The sequence below is a fragment of the Amphiprion ocellaris genome, chromosome 19, assembly GCF_022539595.1.
Source record: "Amphiprion ocellaris isolate individual 3 ecotype Okinawa chromosome 19, ASM2253959v1, whole genome shotgun sequence".
Lineage (NCBI taxonomy): Eukaryota > Metazoa > Chordata > Actinopteri > Pomacentridae > Amphiprion > Amphiprion ocellaris.
In genome coordinates, this window is record NC_072784.1 from 16,604,807 (window position 1) to 16,623,569 (window position 18,763).

At 39.7% G+C, this 18,763-nt stretch overlaps 1 protein-coding gene across 4 annotated transcripts in view; it reads left to right on the forward strand.

Moving 5' to 3' along the window:
- Positions 1–898: 898 nt before the first annotated feature.
- LOC111574869 (protein shisa-6) overlaps positions 899–18,763 on the forward strand; it is a 94,599-nt gene continuing 76,734 nt past the window's right edge. For all 4 annotated transcript variants that reach the window (XM_023279674.3, XM_023279676.3, XM_023279675.3 and 1 more), the window contains exons 1-3: positions 899–1,029; positions 1,452–2,341; positions 7,396–7,553. In XM_023279674.3, coding sequence (XP_023135442.1) covers positions 1,779–2,341; positions 7,396–7,553 — 721 coding nt within the window. In that variant the 5' untranslated portion in view covers positions 899–1,029; positions 1,452–1,778. The remainder of the gene's footprint in view (positions 1,030–1,451; positions 2,342–7,395; positions 7,554–18,763) is intronic.

The following is an 18,763-nucleotide window of genomic DNA, read 5'->3' on the forward strand; positions in this document are numbered from 1 at the left end:
GTTTGTCTGTATATGTAGCCCTGTGATGGACTGGTGACCTATCCAGATGACCTCTGCCTTCGCTCTAAGTCAGCTGGGATAGACTCCAGCCTTCTGCAACCCTAATGAGGATTAAGCAGTATATAGATAATGGATGGATGGATGGATTTCAGAATAAGAAATCTTGAGAAATTCTTTAATAATTCAGGTCAAATTGTATATCTTGAGAGGTTGATTTAGCTAGAATTTTGCAAAACTTCTTATTGTAAAATTGTGCAATATCAGAAAATATGAAATTACAGTCTGACTTTTGAGTCTTTATTTTCATTTCTGAGAGTAAAATGGATTCTGAAAAATGTTTTAGAAGAAAAAGTAGGAAAATGGCATGTTAAAAGTCAGTGCTTTCATTAAAAGTCACAAAGCCAAATTTGTGATCAACGTCTGAATTTGACGTTCAGTGATAAATTATCTGATAGTTACAGTTCTAGAAATATTCAGATTTTAAGTGCTTTCCCCCCTACACAACCCACATCCAGTGTGAATGCAACTGGTTTTACTTTGGTGATTTCTGCAGCACCCAGATCTTCCCTCCACCTCCCCACCCTCCACTTGGAAGGCATTTGATTTATAATTCTAAAGTAAACCAGCTCTGGGATGCTTTCACACACACATACAAGCTGTGTGCACTGATCCGTAAATGTACACCAACAACAGCGCCTCGCCTCTTACAGACAACTTCTAATACACTGTTATCTTCAGTTTTTTTTCTTCTTCCCACCTCCGCGAGTTTATCGAGAGAAGCCTGCAGGCATATGACCAAAGAAGAGAGGGGTGGGTGGGTGAGGAGGGGGAGAGAGAGATGCCGATTGATAATTAACTGAGGTACCTGAATCGGTGACGTGGGTGGAGGAGGGAGGGAGAGAGAGAGAGAGAGAGGGTGGAGGGAGGCGGGCCGGAGAGGAGAGAGAGGTCTTGGCTCTTGTCTTGCTGAGGTTCTTTGATTCAGTGGCAGTGGCTGAGACAACCCTGTTACCGGCCACTGTTAACCCGGTAAGTCATCCTCCTCTTCTTCTTCTTATTCTTCTCTTTCTTTTTAATCACAATATTCCACCTTTGTCTGTCATTTGATGCAAGTTAAAGCTCCGTTTTCACTCAGAAAGATGTGAAAAAAGAAAGTTTACGAACCAAACTAAAGCAAATGAATGCTCCACCGCTGCTTATTTCTAATCCCTGTGCATATTTCTTTAAATAATGTGTTCAAATGTGGTGTTTTAAGTGATATTTTTAAGGAAAGGGGTCGATTTTGTTCACTTTTCTGCTGCTGGAGTGCTCCAACAAGCCCAGTTGAAACTTGGGCGCTGTCCATGGTGCTGAAAGTCTTGGCTCGTCTATCATTTCTGCTTTTTGACAAAGTTTTGCTTTGCCTGCCACAGACTCCCGTCTCACAAATTAAAACCCTGCTTTCCCCACAGCCTCAATCACACTCGAGATCAACATCTGATGGTAAAGAAAAGACAGATTTCCCCGGAGTACATCGCGTCTTTTACGCACAGAAGCGAACTTTCATTCAAGAAAACGGGCTCCTTGTTGGATCAGAGAAGTCCGAAGATGCATTGCGCGTCTGCCGACTGCCAAATCCGCCAGTCAAAGTCCGCGAGTGAGAGCTTGGCACAGACAGGAGTAGCTGAGGTGAAGAAACCCGCAAGAAGCTCCGCTCGGTAAGAAGTGGGAGAAAGATATTCAGAGGAACCGAAAACCCAGAAGAGCGTGGAGGCCAACAAACACCAGCGCGTCCTCAAATGATGGGGATACAGCACCTTCTGCTTATTTTGATTTACTTAGACCCGCTGAATGTCCTGTGCGCCGCCACCGCCAACAAAAAGAGCAAAATCCCGCCGAAGAGGAACTCCAAGTTGAGGGAGGTCAACGGCAGCACCACCGCGGTCCCGGCGGCCGCGGCCGTCCCAGGGAAGATCACCCAGGTCCAGGCTCCGTCCGTCGTCCAGCACGACACCTGCATGGGCTACTACGACGTGAGCGGGCAGTACGACAAAGAGTTCGCCTGCAACAACACCGATCACCGCTTCTGCTGCGGCAGCTGCTTCCTGCGCTTCTGCTGCGCGGACCGCGGCAAGCGGCTGGAGCAGAAGAGCTGCACCAACTACAACACCCCGGACTGGATCAAAACCCAGCCCCCGTCACCGGCGCCAACAGGTGACACGTACGACCCCGAGCTGGACCAGACCAACACCACGGTGTACATCACCTGCGGGGTCATTGCGCTCATCATTGCCATTGGGATTTCTGCTAAAGTTGCCTATGATAAAGCCACCAAGCCCCCGCAGGAAATGAATGTGCACAGGTAAGACTTCAAATTAATTCTGGGTGATGAAAAAGTAGAATTTATTCGTTGTACTTTGCACATTTATACAGTTTTACCACTATTAAGTCAAGATTTTATGGGGTGTACATTCATGTGACCCTAAAGCTGTGTTTCCAATGTGCTCACTGCAATAGTAAATTTGTTAAACTCATCAATTTTTGCCTGTGATGTACTTGGAGAAAAGTCTTGAGACCACAATGAGACTTTTTTCTCCCTTCTAAAGCTTTAAAAATCCAATAAATCATCTGCTGCCACCAACTGATGATTCACAATCACAGGTTCAGTCCAGCTCCTGACATAACTGATCTTAACTCTCCAATAATGTCAAGATATTCGCCTTTCCATGGTCCACATCCAATTCTGTGTCAGCCCTCGGAGGGGGAGCGGCTGGTATTTTATGTCCGCTGAACCTCGAGGGGGAATAAAGCAAATGCCACTGAAAAACATTATGAGTGATCACATTTATCCTGATGGGAGTGGTCTTCTCTCAAGCAACGATATTTTTAAAATCCTCCAGGCAGCAGCAGCAGCAGCAGCACTGGCCACTGAATTGCTCGATGAACGTTAAAGCAACATAAAAAAAAAAACAACATCATGTGGCCATTTCAGTCACCAGCTGAACAAATTTGCTGTGTGGTGATGTTGGGAACAGACCTGAGGGGATGTTTTTCTCAGTGTTGCCAATTATATTTTTATTTCCAGACAAAAAAAAAAAAAAAAAAAAATGCTGCTTTGAACCTTGTGTCATGGATCAAACCTCCCAGACAGACTGCATCATCAAATCTGAGCTGAATCTGGCTCAGCTGGTTTACACAGTGTCTCCTTTGTTTTTGCTTTGCCCAAAAACAACTCAGATGACCAAATTACAGCCTCAGAGATGCCAAAAGATTGAGAATCAAATGTTGCTTGGATATGATTGGTGCACAGAAGGACATGAGATTACTATTTAGCAACTGAGCCCCGCCCACTTCAAACCATTCAGAAGAGAAAAACAGCAAAAGTATGCTCAGAAATCTGTCATGATGCTCCTAAAAGCATTTGAAAAACTATGGAATTAGCTATGTGAAATTTGGATAGTTTTCCAACGCTACTATATCAGTACTGGACAAATTAGTGAAAGCTGTAACAAAGTGGGGTGGAATGCAGTGGTAACCTGAAAAATTATGATCCAAATCTTCACTTTCTCCAGTTTCTGCAAGTGTTTTTGTCATCTTTCTGCTATATTTTGGGGGGTTTTCAGTCCGGCAAATTCACCACTTTCTTAGCAAAATTCACAACCTGCTCAGTACAAATCCACAGTATGTTAGCTGGAGACCTCAATTTTGCAGCTGAAGAACCAGACATTTCTGTTTGTGTAGAGACCAAACAAGAGCTAAAAGGAGAGTAAATGTTGAACTTACATTCAAATATTGTTCCGAATTTCTGCTAATGTTTCTCTGTAGCTGTTAGATGTCTACACAGGGAACCGTTTTGTAAATATGCAAAATCCCTTCATCCTGTCTTGTTTCTGCTGCCACCAAGAGGTCACAATGTGTTACTGCAAATTCAAGGTCAGCATGGCATCAACCCCCCTGAGGCAACTGGAGTTTGCATTTAATTATTTAGTTTTTTGAATTTGCGTGTTTATCTTCCAAGTGTTCTGTGGTTGGGAAGGATTTCCCTGCTTCAGTTTGAATTTTTGCTTCTATGTTTAGGTTGTATTTATCAGATGAGCATCCTCTCATGACAAGTGAAGTGGAAACCCAAAAGCTGTTGTGTTTTTCTGTTTGACAGACTGAACAATATTGATATAACCCTAAAGTCCACCTGTGTGTCTGTGACGTGTGCTTCGTATCCACTGAAACAGCCACTGAAATGTATAAAAGGATAAATGGGTATTTAATAGGGGTGAGCTCTGACTAAAATTGCATGTTTTCCACCCACTGGTGAAGTCACTTATTCAAGAGCCACTTTAGTCACCTCTTATTATCCAGAGCCCATTTTGGACAGCAGAGGAGGACGTCTTGCTCCTCAGTCGGAGCCCAGGAGTCGCCTTAATGATATCAAGATAATTGAGCATTGTGATGCCTCGGTCATGAAACTTTGGCGCCTGCTGCTTTGGAAATGTCAGGAGAAATTACTCAGCTTGCTTCCTCTGAGAAACATGGTGACTGGTTCTTGACAGAAAATGTCCAAATTCAAGCACAGACAACAAGAAGCTCTCGCAGTGGATCACTTATAGATTGAATCCAAGCTCCAGTGATGTTTCAGAAGTTGGCACAGTCGAACTTCAATATCCATATGGACCCTGGAGATTTAATAATACACTATTTAGTTTGAAACAGACACAAAACAACAGCTCTCATGATGCAGCAAGTTTTCCATCTCTGCTCTGAGAAATTGAAGCGATGAAGTTCATGTCGTCTAGCTGCTCTTGTGTCGCAGCCACAGGGTGCACTTTCAAGTGGATCTGCTTAATGCCGCCACTTCAATACGAGCAGTGGCCATGAGAGTTTAGAGCGAGGGCAATTAAACGAGGAGGCATGGCTTGCTGCGCGCTCAGTAGCGTTTTCCCCCTTCTTTTTATGATTTGTTTATTTTCAACGACCATTTGGCACATCGAGCTGCCGTAATGATGTCTGCTGGAATAGACCTCAGAGGCTGGCAACAGTCATTCACGCTGACAGCCGTGACCAAGAAGAAGTAGTGGAACATGGGATTAGCTTTATATTTGGCGAGGGGTCTGCTCCTGAAAAGTGGGAGCGTCTCTGTTAATTTCCGGTGCTTCTCTAAAGTGATTTAGACGCCTATATCTGTGGCTGAGCGGTTGGTGAGGGGGAGGGCTGCAAGCAGAATACTGAGCTGTTGGCAGACCTTTGCTGTTTGGCCCGTGACCTTCACCGAAACACAAGAAATGTGAGCGAGAGCTAAAGCCAGAGATTTGAACAGGTTGTATTGATCACCTTCCTCAGAGTAAACCGAGATGCAATTCATGCCAGCTAGGTGGTGAGAACAAAGCTTCGCTCTCTGATTGCAGTGCAGAAATGCCAAAAATATCTTTGAGGTCATCTCAGCAGCATCATTTGTCCAAAAACGACAGGCAAATTTAATCCCACTATTGACTGAGTTGATCCCAATGTGCTACTACAATATCTAGACATGCTGGCTGGTTATATTTTCTTTTTTTCTTTTATCAACAAAACCAATTAATTAACAATGTTTTAGTCCAACTCTCAATACTTTCAAGCATCCCCAGCTTCTCTGTGACTCCCAGGAACAAGTTCATTGGTTCCAAATGATGTAGATCTTTAAAAATGGGCCACAAATTTCTGACAAAAAGGCCGGGCACTGTAGCTTTTATTAGCAAGTTTTCTTCAAACTCAAGATAACTTGCTAATAAAAGCTACAGTGATTTGTGAGTGACTGGTTTCATTGACAGGTTCATCCACATGATGCTGTAGTGAGCATTTAGGTTGGCTCTCATTGTTTCGGCCTAGTAGGGCTGAACAATATGCAAAAAAACCAAATTGAATTATTTTTAAAGATATTGTGATTAAAATATGAGTCTCAATTTTAGTACAGACGTTTCTTTTTGGATTTCGTTTCCAGTGAAAAACAATACAAAATGATGGAAAGCATGTTCCCTTATGTCTGGAGAATATGATTTATAGGTCGGTGCATTGCTATACCACCACTGTGCTTCATTCATTATAGTATGTTGTGTAAAACTTTACTTTTATCAAAAAATCGCAGTTGCAGCAAGTACAATATTGGCCATTTTGCAGTTTTGATAATATTTTGATTAATTATTTAGCCCTACTTACAACAGTGTGACTCACTGATAAGGCTTTGTGAAATAGCAGATCAAAAATAAACCAGATTTTGGATACGTGAACAGCATTATGCACCTTTAAAGAGGTTTATGGCAACACGAAAGCATATGCAATAGCATCATATTCTTGTCTTTTTAAAAATATTATTTTAAAATTGTGATATGACAAAACTTCATGTTGTACCAGCAGACTTGTATTCCTTTGTAAGTCAGTTTAATTGTTGTGTTCCCCAGGGCCCAATCCTCGGCCCACTGTTGTTTTCAGTTTACATACTGTTTCTGAGTTAGATAACACAAAACTGTGTCAGATTCTGTCTTGAATAAAAAGGTTGCTTGCATATATCAATACAATACATCTTGTTCTACAATGTACACAATAAAATGAAAGATTGGGCTAAATGGTTATTACTGGATTGGTGACAAAGACAAATATCAAACTTCTTTTAAATTACACCTTTCACCTTGAAGAATACTGACTACTCCCCTCCAATTTTATATTAGATATAAGACAGAGATAAAGTGCAATATCTGTGGGGACTGTGAGGACTAATTTGGGGGTTTCTCCTCCTTGATCATTAGTTTTCTTTCCTTATTAAGATGTATGTTAAAAAAATATTGGGCCTATTTCTGCAAACTGTAGCTGCTCCTGCTCAGTATGAGGTAGTCAACTGGGACAATGCAAAATCAGGTCGCCTCTGTCTGCGAAAAAGAAACAGCTAAAGTGTGCTCACCCTGGAAGGGAAACGCTATTAATATACTGTATATCTCCCAAAGTCACAGAGTTATGGAAAAGTGGACTGTGTGGTTGCTTTAGGTTGACATTGACACAGTTAAATTGCCCTTTCATTTCCTTTAAGAAATTGCTGCACTGGCACTCCATCTCATACACTGTACCACCAAAGAATTGGAAATGGTGTTGGGGAAATATCACTTTTCTTCTGACTCCAGCTTAACTCCTAATAAATGGGCCTTGAGCTTGAGTCCGGCTCACATAATTGTCTGTACTTTGTGTACCGCGTTATTGAAAACCTAACTCCTCCGTGACAGCGGGTGTAATTAGGATTTCTTCTCTGTCTTGCTCCGAACCTCCACGATTCGAATTAGAGCTGCAGCTAAATAAATTAGGTAGACCTTTAGAGGGGAAAATGTTGGTAATTGGAAAAGAGAAACATGTCGGTCCATTTTTTAAAAAGAAAACATCTTCTGTTTGGTTTTCTTTCAGAGCCCTGGCAGACATTCTGAGGCAACAAGGACCAGTTCCAATATCTCAGTATGAACATGAAAACATTGCAGCGATTGATGGGTCCCCCAAAGACGACACGCCGGTCAGAACTTTGAAGAATCACTACACTCCTGTTCACACAAAGGCATCAAACCACGGTAGGTGACACCTCCGCTCTGCTTTTACACAGATCAATACCTCAGACTGTGAGTATATTTGAAATAACTGGCTTTAAGTGTAGCTTTCACAGCATTTTCCTCAATCCAGCTTTATGTTATGATGCTGCAGGGACCGCCTTCGCTCTTTTTAATCTGCCTTTGATTGACGTCCACTGAAATAGATGCTTTTCCCTCAATCTTACTTAAGAGGAAACATATAAGGAAACATATATTGTATTAAATGCAAGGCCAATCTCTGAGTCCTCCTCTCCCTTGTGCTGTGGTCCCATAAGCCTACTCAGCATTGGCTCAAAAAAATTGAGATGCAAATTATTATCTTCTGCGGGCGACACAAGCTTTTTGTCCAGAGATAATTCTGGTGTGCGACGCTGTTCCTCCTACTTTTATCCAGTCGGTCTCCAGATCCCTGCTCCACGGATCAGCTCGTTTGCTAAGTGCCCCAGTATGGTGTCCCAGATTCAGTAGCGTTATGTTTTACTCTCGTGTCACCCTGCCTTCACCGTTCCCTCCATCAGCACCACCACCCAACATGGAGCAGATGTGTCAGAGCAGAGCTGACACAGAATTGCAGGATATGAGCTGCTTTACTCACTTTGATGCATCAGAATGACTTTGACTTATTGGTGTGTATGATTGAAATGGAGCTGCCCAGTTATTAGGAGAAACTGCTTTTGTCTGTATGTTTGTGATCTACCAAAAAAGTAGCTTACACATTACAGAATCGCCACTCTAAATGGTCTTAAATATTCTCTTCTTTACTTTTTATCCACCCTTTTCCTACTTTATGCTTCGAGATTCAGTTCAGCTCAAACACTTTACACACTTTTATACATTCTTAAATGAGATATGCAGAATAAAGATATAACAATGAACTATAATGATTTTAAGTTCAAATTTGGATGGAATAGATGATTAGAGCAGCTGAAACTGAAAAATTTAGCAAATCTTTCTGTTTTTAAAGTTACTAGCTCTAATATATAGCTTACTTTGGTGTTTTATGAAAAAAAAAAGGATTTCATGCCTTTCAAACCCGCCAGTGGGGTTTTGAATTTGGTAAGTTATTCATCAGGGTGAAGTAGGTTTTTCCATTGCAATCACATTCTGATATGGTAGTATGTCAGCACACAATGAGCACTATTTATAGGATTCAAAATATTTAACAAAACCTTGGAAGTTTATTGTAAAAAAAAAAAATGAAAAAAATGCTTCTTTGCAATAAGCAAAAGAACAAGTAGTTGAGTCAGTAGTCACATAACTAAATGCCAGGCTGTGACAAGACAGTGAAAGTAGCACCATCAAGAATGAATTATCAACCCAGCAAAATGGACTGCAAACTGCCTCAGGGCCCCAAATTTCACACGACTCAAGCATTCCAGTCTCACAATGTGATAATAAATTTAGTTCATTGCAAATTTGTTTGATAATCCTGTATGCATCACTAAAGCCGATTATGAACTCAATCGATTGGAGGCTTGTAGGCCGGCGGCTGCATTATTACTTATTGTTAAGACTGTCTGGTAGCCCAGAGGTTGCCTGAGTTATACTGTCGAAATTGCTTTCGGAACGGCTATTTTGTCAATATATATGATGTTTCCTTTAGGGTGTGAAGACATGAGAGATTATGTCACTGTATTGGCCAAAAAACAACAAATTGGAAAAGCAGTACAGGAACACCAAAGCAGTGACTGCACAGACACAAAATCTAACCAAAAAAAGTTTAAATTTCACACATCTGCATTATACATTTGAGACGAATTTGCCTGAACCAGGAAGTAATGTTCAAAAAGACGAGTTCTACAACAGCGAAACAATGTTATAGAGACTTGCTGTGCAGCAACAGAATTTGTTTGACCAAACTGAGACCTGTCATGTGTCCTCATGTCTTCCGCTCATCTTTTTTGTTGTTGCAGCTCTTGTATCAGCAGCAGCAACACCGTCTACGAAATGAAACAAGCAGGGTTTCTTATTCTGATTTATTACATGAGCTTTTATATTTTTATAAATGCTACTTGGAGAGAAAAACAGTTGCTGTACACATTGTGCAGTGAAGTACAAGTGCAAACATGGAGTAAGGAATATTCCTCTGTGTGATTCACAAAGCCACATGTTGTTATTCTGTCGCCCACAGAAAAGATGTCGGGGAATTACAAAATCTTTGTCTTGATAGCCTGCTATTGTTTTCTGTGTGATCAGTAGCAGGCTGTCATATTACAGGGGTGAATGCTTTTAAATGGAGGGACGGGGGGGGAGGGTGTCCGAGCAGGGATGGACTCACCTCGGGGAAACCGTGACTCAGATGTGACACATTTTTAATAACAGTAATGGGAGTTTAAAAAAGAAGAAACATTGTTTATTCAGTGAAAGAAGGACCAAAAGCTCTTCAGTGTTTTCTCTGCTACTAAATATTTCTAGAACTGCAATGGAACATGCTGATATCATTACAATGCAGCATATGGAAGTATAATTGCATGTGTTTAAACAGTTATGTGGTTTTGTTTGACAGCAATGTGTTTCTGTGAAGATAACAAAAGAGATTTCCACAACACAAATGAAGCATTTCGCCATATTTCACTTCTTTCACCCTCTGAAATCCAAGCAGTTTATGGCTGTTTTTTGCCACTGTCACATTTTCACTCACTGTGTGTTCATTTTTCACTACAATATAAAGTCCTGCACTCTATGGAAACAGCACAACTATAGCTGGAAGTAGCAGAACTCTAAAATGTATCTTGTGTTGTAATAAAATAAAATGCCATAAACATACAAAAAAGAAAATTCAAAAGTTAAATTTCTGATTATTTATTTTTGAAAAAATTGAGAAAAAAATGGCAGTTTTCCAAACTCCATACAGCTGTTACCAATGCAGGAAAAAAATAAGTGTTTACACGTCCTGCGGTTCAGCCGAAAAGTCCCTGAAGTAATGTTTTGTAATGCAGCTTAGTAACTGATGACTTAATGGTTGTGTCAAAATGTGTAGATTTGTTTATTTTTGTAAAAGCTGCTTTTTTTGTGATTTTTTAAACTATATGTATAATAAATAGATTTTATTGAAATATTGCGATTTTCAGCCTGGATTTGGTTCTGTTATTTAGTGGAACAGCATGTCATGTATGAGCAGTTTGAGGGTTAAATGGCATTTGAAGAAAAAAGGCATGATTTTATACACCGGTGTATAGCATAGATTCTTTTCATGTTCTTCTGACATATTTTGCAGTATTACAACATGCCGGTTTATGCACAAAACAAATATATCTTGAATGAGCAAGTGAGAATATATTTCTCATGATACAAATTTGAGGAAAATGATTATTTTTAAAAGTAGCAACAGTACTCTGCAGTAATTTTAGGGTTTAGAGAAGAATTTTAAACCAGTTAAGGCATGTCTTGATATGTGACAGTGATTATAGACTGTCCCAATATGCAGATAATGTCTGATTCTATCAGTCTATCTAAAAGTTGTATAAAATATTATAGTGATAGATAAAAGCAATCATTAAGATGTTTAATGATTTAGTGCACTCTCCCACTCTATAAATATATACAGCTGGCTCCTTAACACACAGACAAATCTCAGTATGACCTTTTATACCTCAAGAGATCAAGGTTAATTTAAGGTTCTAAGCTTTCAATGTTTGTGGCCCTTGAGGTCTTCAGTAAATAAAGATTTATACGTTTCCAATCAATATTTTATATTTCTGTCACACGGTGAAAGGTGCAGCAGTTCACCTCTACCACCAACATTATTTGTCTTTCTTTACAGCTTCCTTGACCCCTCAGTGTTTACCACTAAACCAAGGATAAGCTGAAAAGAAAAGATATAGAACATTCCTCCTCTATATAAGTCGGCTGTTACGAAGCAAGTCAGCTGCTGCAGCAATACTTTGGTCTGAATCCCTCCTCAGGGTCACAGCAACAGATCAGCGTTAATGAGCAAAGAGAATAAAGATGGATCTTGAATACATCTTAGTGACTGATGTAGCAGCATAAAAGAGTTTAAAAGTTACTGTCAGAAGCCATATTCGGTTGATGGTGTCTTATAGTGTGTGGCTCATTCCCTTTTCTCAATCCTTTTATTACTTGTCTGAAAAAGTGATAAAAAATGCTTCTCAAAATGATTCCATTTAAGCCAGTTTTAGGGAATTTTTCTGAAAAAGGACAGTATTCATAAAACAGAAAACCACATTAAAAAGAGGCCGATGGTGTGCAGCAGTGGTTGATTTCCAAACATCAGCAGTATATTGTACAATATGAACAAATTGCGCCTGCTGTTCCAGAAGAGGCATTATGTCTAGATGTGGTGCTGATGGAGTGTGTCTTCTGGTGAGGATTGTACTTCTCCACAACTGTCCCACAGTGGGCATTATGGCTGCAATTTCCTGGAGTTCTGTTCTGCTCTCTCATTTCATCCTCTAAAGTTTCTATGTTGTTGTGAAAATAGGCGACAAATGTCTTCCACACTTTGCAGACACGGAATGAAATCATCTCTGTAGGACACTCAGACCAACTGGGTTCATTTTAGTTCAGATGAGAGCGACTCTGGGATGAAGTTTTTTCAAAGTCACTGTCACGTTGCTGATGAAAATGAGTCCCAATGTCTCAGTTTGCCGATAGAGTAACAATTAGAGGCTGTTGGTATCTGTGTTTATTCAGTTGAAAGCTGCCATTACCATTTACACTCTGTTAATTTGTTCCATCATTTTAGTTGACACTGAGAATTTACACTATTTGGCTAAAAGTGTGGATGCTCATATAACGTAACACATTGTGAATATCACAGAAGTTAATGAGCTGCTGTAACAGTTTCCACTCATCTGGGAAAACTTTGCACCAGATGTTGGAACTTGGCTGCTGGGATGTGCTCCCATTCAGTGTGGTCTAACACTGATGGTGGTAATAAGGCCATGTTCCAAAGCGGTTGGATGTAGTTGAGGTCAGGGCTCTGAACAGGCAAATCAAATTCCTCCACACTTAACCATGCCTTCACAGAGTTGGATTTGTGCATTGGATATTGGCATGTTGCAAGAGGGCACAAACTGCCACAGAGTTAGAAGGACAGTACTGTTTAAAGTATTTTGTGCTTTAGACACAAAAACAGCTCCTGCATTTTGGATCTCGCACTTTGCTATATTTCAGGTTTGACAATATTTTGATTATTTGTTCAGCTCAACTCTGCATCCAGCATCCAATTAGCTTAACTTAGCATAAAAACTGAAAACTGGAGTACACAGTCTCCCTGTAACAAAATCTTTCAGTCATTTGTTTCTGTTTCTTGGCCATCCTCTGGCAGTGTTTCACCACAGTGTTGCCAGGCATCCTGCAAAATTTACCTTTTTTTTTTTTTTTTTTTTTTACCAAACTCATTGTCTTCATCAATGCAATAGTCCTCTCCACAAGCCTTGTTAGTTTATACTTTCATTTACAAACGGTCTAAACAATAAAGATGTAACATTTTCATCAGAGAGTCTTACTACTTGTGTGTGAGTTCTGACAGAATGCGAGAAAGCTGAAAATGTTTCAACTTGGCCAAAAATTTGGCAGAATTTTATGAAGCTGGAGTATGTCTGGCAGGAATTACTGCAAACATCCGTACAGTTTGTAAATTTTCTGTTTTTGGTAAATCAATTTTGCTTGAAAGTGGTGAGTTAAAACTGGCTTCACTTTCTCTCTGAACACACTGGAGGTGGCGGTAGTGTGTGGATGTTGCCCCTGTTTCCGGTCTTCATGCAACGCCAGCGTGTTGGCTACTAATGGCATATGACTTTATATGTACGTAGAGATGTGAAAGAGGTATTGATCATTTCATGTAACAAACAATTCAATAAATAAACTTCCAAAAATGTCGAAGTATTCCTTTGGAACTTCCCTTACTGGAACTGAAAGTGCACCAAAAGATGTCTATAGGTTGTTTATATTTATATGTATATATAGCATACCATCTGCTGATTTCAACCTTCTCTTACAAAATTTAGAAAACTGGGTTGGACTCTCTGGAGCTGTTCTTCAATGGTTTAAAACATATTCATAACAGGAGGTACTTTCCTTCCATTGGTAACATGACATGTGGTGCTCCTCAAGGGTCCATTTTGGGAACTCAGTTGTTCAGTCTGTATATGTTTATGTTAGGCTAAATCAGATCAAATAATAAAGTAGCCCACCATAATTATGTAGGTGACATATAAATATATATATTACTTTCATCAGCTGATTATGGAGCTGGTAAATCTTAAAGTCACTATACTGACCAAATTTGAAGCTACATTCTCTCCAACTTGAAAAGCTTTGAAGTAAAACTGAGCTAAAGAGAAAAACACAGTCAGCTCTCACCTTGAACCACTCTCTTTTATTTATACGAGTTAAGCAGAAAATCTTGGTGTTTTTCTGGATTCAAATTTAAATTTCAATGACCACATTAAATCAATAACTTTATTGGCTTCCAACCATCTAAAAAGCTTTGCTGACGTCACTCAGAGGAATAACGTCAGAGCAAGACCTTGGAAAGCTCGCCTACATTCGTATGTCCAGGAGATTAAATTACTGCAATGGTCTTTTTACTGGGCTTGAAAATAGGCTTTTCAGAAACTAGCAAATTCAGAATGCTGCTTCTGATGTCCCGAATAAAACAATATAGCAAATATGACCACATTACTCCAGTTACAAAAACATTACATAACATACCTGTCTTTCAGAGAACTAATTCCAAAATCTTACTTGTGTATTAGTCACTGGGTGCCTAAATACATCTCAGACATGATTGTGAGATACAGTGCCTATAAAAGGATTCATCCCCATTTGAAGTTTACCTCTGTTATTGACTTTCATTACTGAATCACAGTCCGTGTGATTTGAATTTTTTGACAATAATTTAAAAAAAAAAAAAGGCTATTTCACTTCAAAGTGAAAACACATTTCTACAACTGGAAGAAGGTTTTTTTGGTCACGTGAGACCAAAACTGAGCTTTTTGGCCGTCAGACTAGATGCTGTTTAGCATCAAAATACATCAAATACGTCATCCTCACTATGAAGCATGGTGGTGGCATCACCATGATTTGGAGCATTCTCTGAAGGCTTGTAAAGCTAGATGGAAAGGGAAGGCAGCAAAGTACAGAGATCTGATGCAGTCTGCAACAGAACTGCCATTTGGGAGAAGATTTGTTTTCCAGAAAGACAGTGACCCAAAGTGTATGAGCAAAACTGGTTTACAGACAACAAGGTAAATGTTCTGTGGTGGTCGAGTCAGAGCCTATACCTAAATCTAATTGAGAATTTGTGGCTAGAGATGAAAAGGGATGTTCCCTCATGATCCCAGTCTAACCTGATGGGGCTTGAGCAGTTTTGCAAAGAGAAATGGGGTAAAGTTTCAGTGTCCAGATATGCAAGGATGATTGGGACCTATCCACACAGGTTTGATGCTGTAGTTACATGCAAAGGCGCATTTACTAAATAGATTTGAAGGGGCTAATATGTATCTCATGTCTGAACTTTTGCTATTCTTACTTGTGAATTTAAAATTGCAGATAATTTATTTTTATTTACCATGTTGTAAAGTACTTTGAACTGCCCCAGTGTAAGAAATGTGCAATACAAATAAAGCTGCCTTTCCTTTCCTTGCTAATAAAGACACAAATGTACTTGAAAGCTTGGGAAAAATTATACAAAATTATTACAATCTTTGACTGAAGATTGCTTGGTTAAAGAACAGTTTCCAAACTTTATACTTACATTTTCCTGAAGGATGACAATAATGCAAACAGCAACAGTCACTTAAGAAAACCTTTCATGTTTAATACATGACCCTTTTGGCATTAACTGCTAGCCTGCGTGATGGGAATGTGGAAACACTAGAGTTGCTAATTTGGTGACTGTTTATTTTTCCCTGAAGGCCAATTCAAGCACTACTTTGCCAATCTCACTTCTGTTAAGGTTAGATTTTTTTAATTTATTAAGCAGTGTAGATAAGGAAGGAACATTTTCAGAAATGATAAGAGGCTGAAGGTTCATGTTGCCACATAGGAGCAATTTATATCACAGTCAGCATCTCCAGCTGCATGATTTCAGCTCCATGGTGTTGTCCTTGGAGCATACGGAGGTTATGAATCCTCAGCATTTTACCCTGGGAGATAAAACATAAATGTGCTGTGTCATCTACACAGATACACCACTGCATTGTTAAAATCACGACATGCAGGGAAACACTGCATGTTTATTCACTTCTTTGAATATATACTGACTTCTTTGTCGAAAGTCCCAAATTAGCAGTGATAATCAGAGTGCATCAGTAATCAGTTTTTAGTCATCCTATGGGTTTGGTGAAGAGAAACAAATGAGCTGTGTTACTGAGGCTTCAGTGCCAACCTTCGGCATGATGAAGACCAGGCCTAATGGTCCCAGGTGTTTCTTCTCATTATGATAATTTGAAATGCTGTTCGATCTCGGCTTCCCCAGGCCCGAAGGCCTGAGTGATGTTATTGACTTTGAAGTGGTTCCTTGGAGATGGAGGCATTTAACTGTTGGCCAGTTAATGTAGAAACAGACTAACGGAGGGCGAGAGAAAGTGGGTAAAAGAAAGAGGAGAAGTGGTTTGATAAACCTGCTCTCCGGATGTGGGATTTCTTTCTCACTTGGTTGATGCTACATTCTTTAATTTCCTTTTAAGACTTGTGCGTGATTGACAGGACAATTGAATGCTGTCACAGTGCTAGCAGGCACCTTGTCTTGCTCCTTTGTGTTCATACTGCACTCTCAATTACAGCAGTGGTTCAGAGCAGAGTTAACAGTGATGTGGTGCAAACTGCATTACGGATCTTTTAACACAGGGGAAATCCAAGAGGGTGTCTACCTGAGGTTTACCGCATTGCATTCCAACTTCTCAAACAGGAGTAACATCTGTTTAAAAACAACTGTATCAAACCCCAATTATCCATCTTCTGAGGAGCTGAAAGCGCTGCAATATTACTGTCCAATTAAATTTAATTTTTCAGTTACTGTGGAGAAAGAGAAGGCGCATTGATAAAAGGCCGATATAAAAGCCCTGAAATCTGTTGATTGCATCCCTGGCATCCTTGAGCAACACATATTGACGAGCTAATGATCCCACCTGAGAGTCAGTTTTGTCAGTTATGCCATTTTAGCCCTGTTTAGTATTCTTCTCATCTATAGCTGCTCTCTTATAAAATGGCAGAAAGGGCTGGGGATAGCGCACTGATATTTCTTAGCCACAGAAGCATTTAGAATTTTTCAGTGAAATCACTTATTTTCAACAGAATGGCTTCCATCAGTGGATTTTCATGAGGGTGTGCTGTAAATCCATGTGAATTTATTCTGTTAAATTCAGTCTTGGTGACTCTGGCACTTTTGACCAGTAACAAACGATCTTGACATTGTTGACCTTTGAAGATATTGTACAACTGACTCCATCTGTAATTGCTTACACAGCTTGGGAAGTGGGAATTTTATCCCAATTCTGCGCCACCATTTAAAATTTTACTTTTAATAATATCCTTTAATGTTGGAGAAACACAAGAATCTGGTTAATATCCAATGTGCCATCATCTTAAATGACTTTATCTCTCTTTTGTCTGTAATTTTTAACCACCCAGTGTCCACTAAAAGATGTCCTTATACAACTAAACTGCATTCTCAATTACATTTTGAGGCTATTTTCTGCTATATAACCTTTGTTTATAATGTGTCACAAATACATTTCCATACATTTCCAATACTTTTCTGTTTATTGTATTGCTTTACTGTTGCTCCTTTTCAGCAAACTAATCATATATTAGATGGGTCGGGACATACCTAGAAAACAGAGGAGCAGCTTCAAATATGTCGTGGAAAGGATAGTATTTTAACCCTAACTTTGACATTTTTTCCAATCCTAAACAAATAATTTTGGTGCTTAACTTAAACAAAGTTTCTAACATTTAAAGGTGTACAAGAAAGCACGTTTTAGTTCCTAAACCTAACCACAAAATAGTTTCTGGTTTATTCCTCCATCTTCCTCTCCAACCTCCAGAAGCAGATTTAGTGGTTCTTTCAAATTGGCTATCTTTCCTACAATGTCACAAGAGACAAATTACATTTATTTTAAAAGAAAATTATGCGCCCCTCAAAACATAATTCAGACTACACTTTAGACTGTAAATTTGTTGAGACAGGGTTGTGCCCACAGTCCTAGGTGCTCAGTAGAAAGAAATTGAACTTCTTCTGGATTCTTTCAGATGCTTCACTTCTTGTCCAAGAGCCCTCTTCAGTTCTACCTGACTAGTGAGGAGTCCCAGGTATTTATTTAAGGCCACCTGCAGGTCATTACTCACCTGGAGCTAGTCAACGGTGCAAAACTCACATGAATCAAGGCTCATTAATGACCTGAGACTGACTCAAGGTGTGAGTAGTGGTGAAACTGCCATAGGACACCTTTCCTGATGGCTTTTCCAGTCATCATAGATGGCTTCCTTCACTCTTCTCTCAAACCAGAATGTGGACATTGCTGTCCTCCAAGGAGCCCTCTTTTTTAGAAGTTGCTACACTGTTAAATCTTGCCTTGAGGAGCCTTGATTCATGTGAGCTGAGTTAATGACCCACAGATGACCTTAAATAACTACCTGAAAATCCACATCAGTCAGTTAAAACCGAGGAAGGTAAGACATCTTTGAGAACCAAAAAGAAATCCAATTGCCCTCAATTTAAGCACTTAGGATTACTGTGACCTGGATGACTGAGAGTCTGCACAGACACACAATGCCGATGAGCCTCAGCTGCTGTTGCTATTCAAATGGTTTCACTGTTGGATTTGTGAGCAGAACATGGTACCACAGTGGCTGAACTCTTCTAACCCAGAATCTGAAAGGAAAATTGATTTAAGCTGCAGATTGTGGTTCATTTTTTTTGAGAATGTGACGAGTTTTATATGCACAAGCCTGAAATTACTTTTAATTAGAAAGGCCCAAGATTTTGTTGTGCACTTGTTTATGTTTTGCACCCATGATTTCACCGGCATGATTTTAGAGCAGTCCAAGTGGTAGAAATGCTCAAATGCTGATTCACATAATGTTGTCTGTGAGGAAAAAGAATGGAACTTCTGGAACCATGCGTGCCTTAATTTTCTGCAGTATTTAGGGTTACATTCATTTAAAAACGGTGCTTTAAAACAAAAACAAACTCCATCCAGATGAATGTTTTAGCACAATTT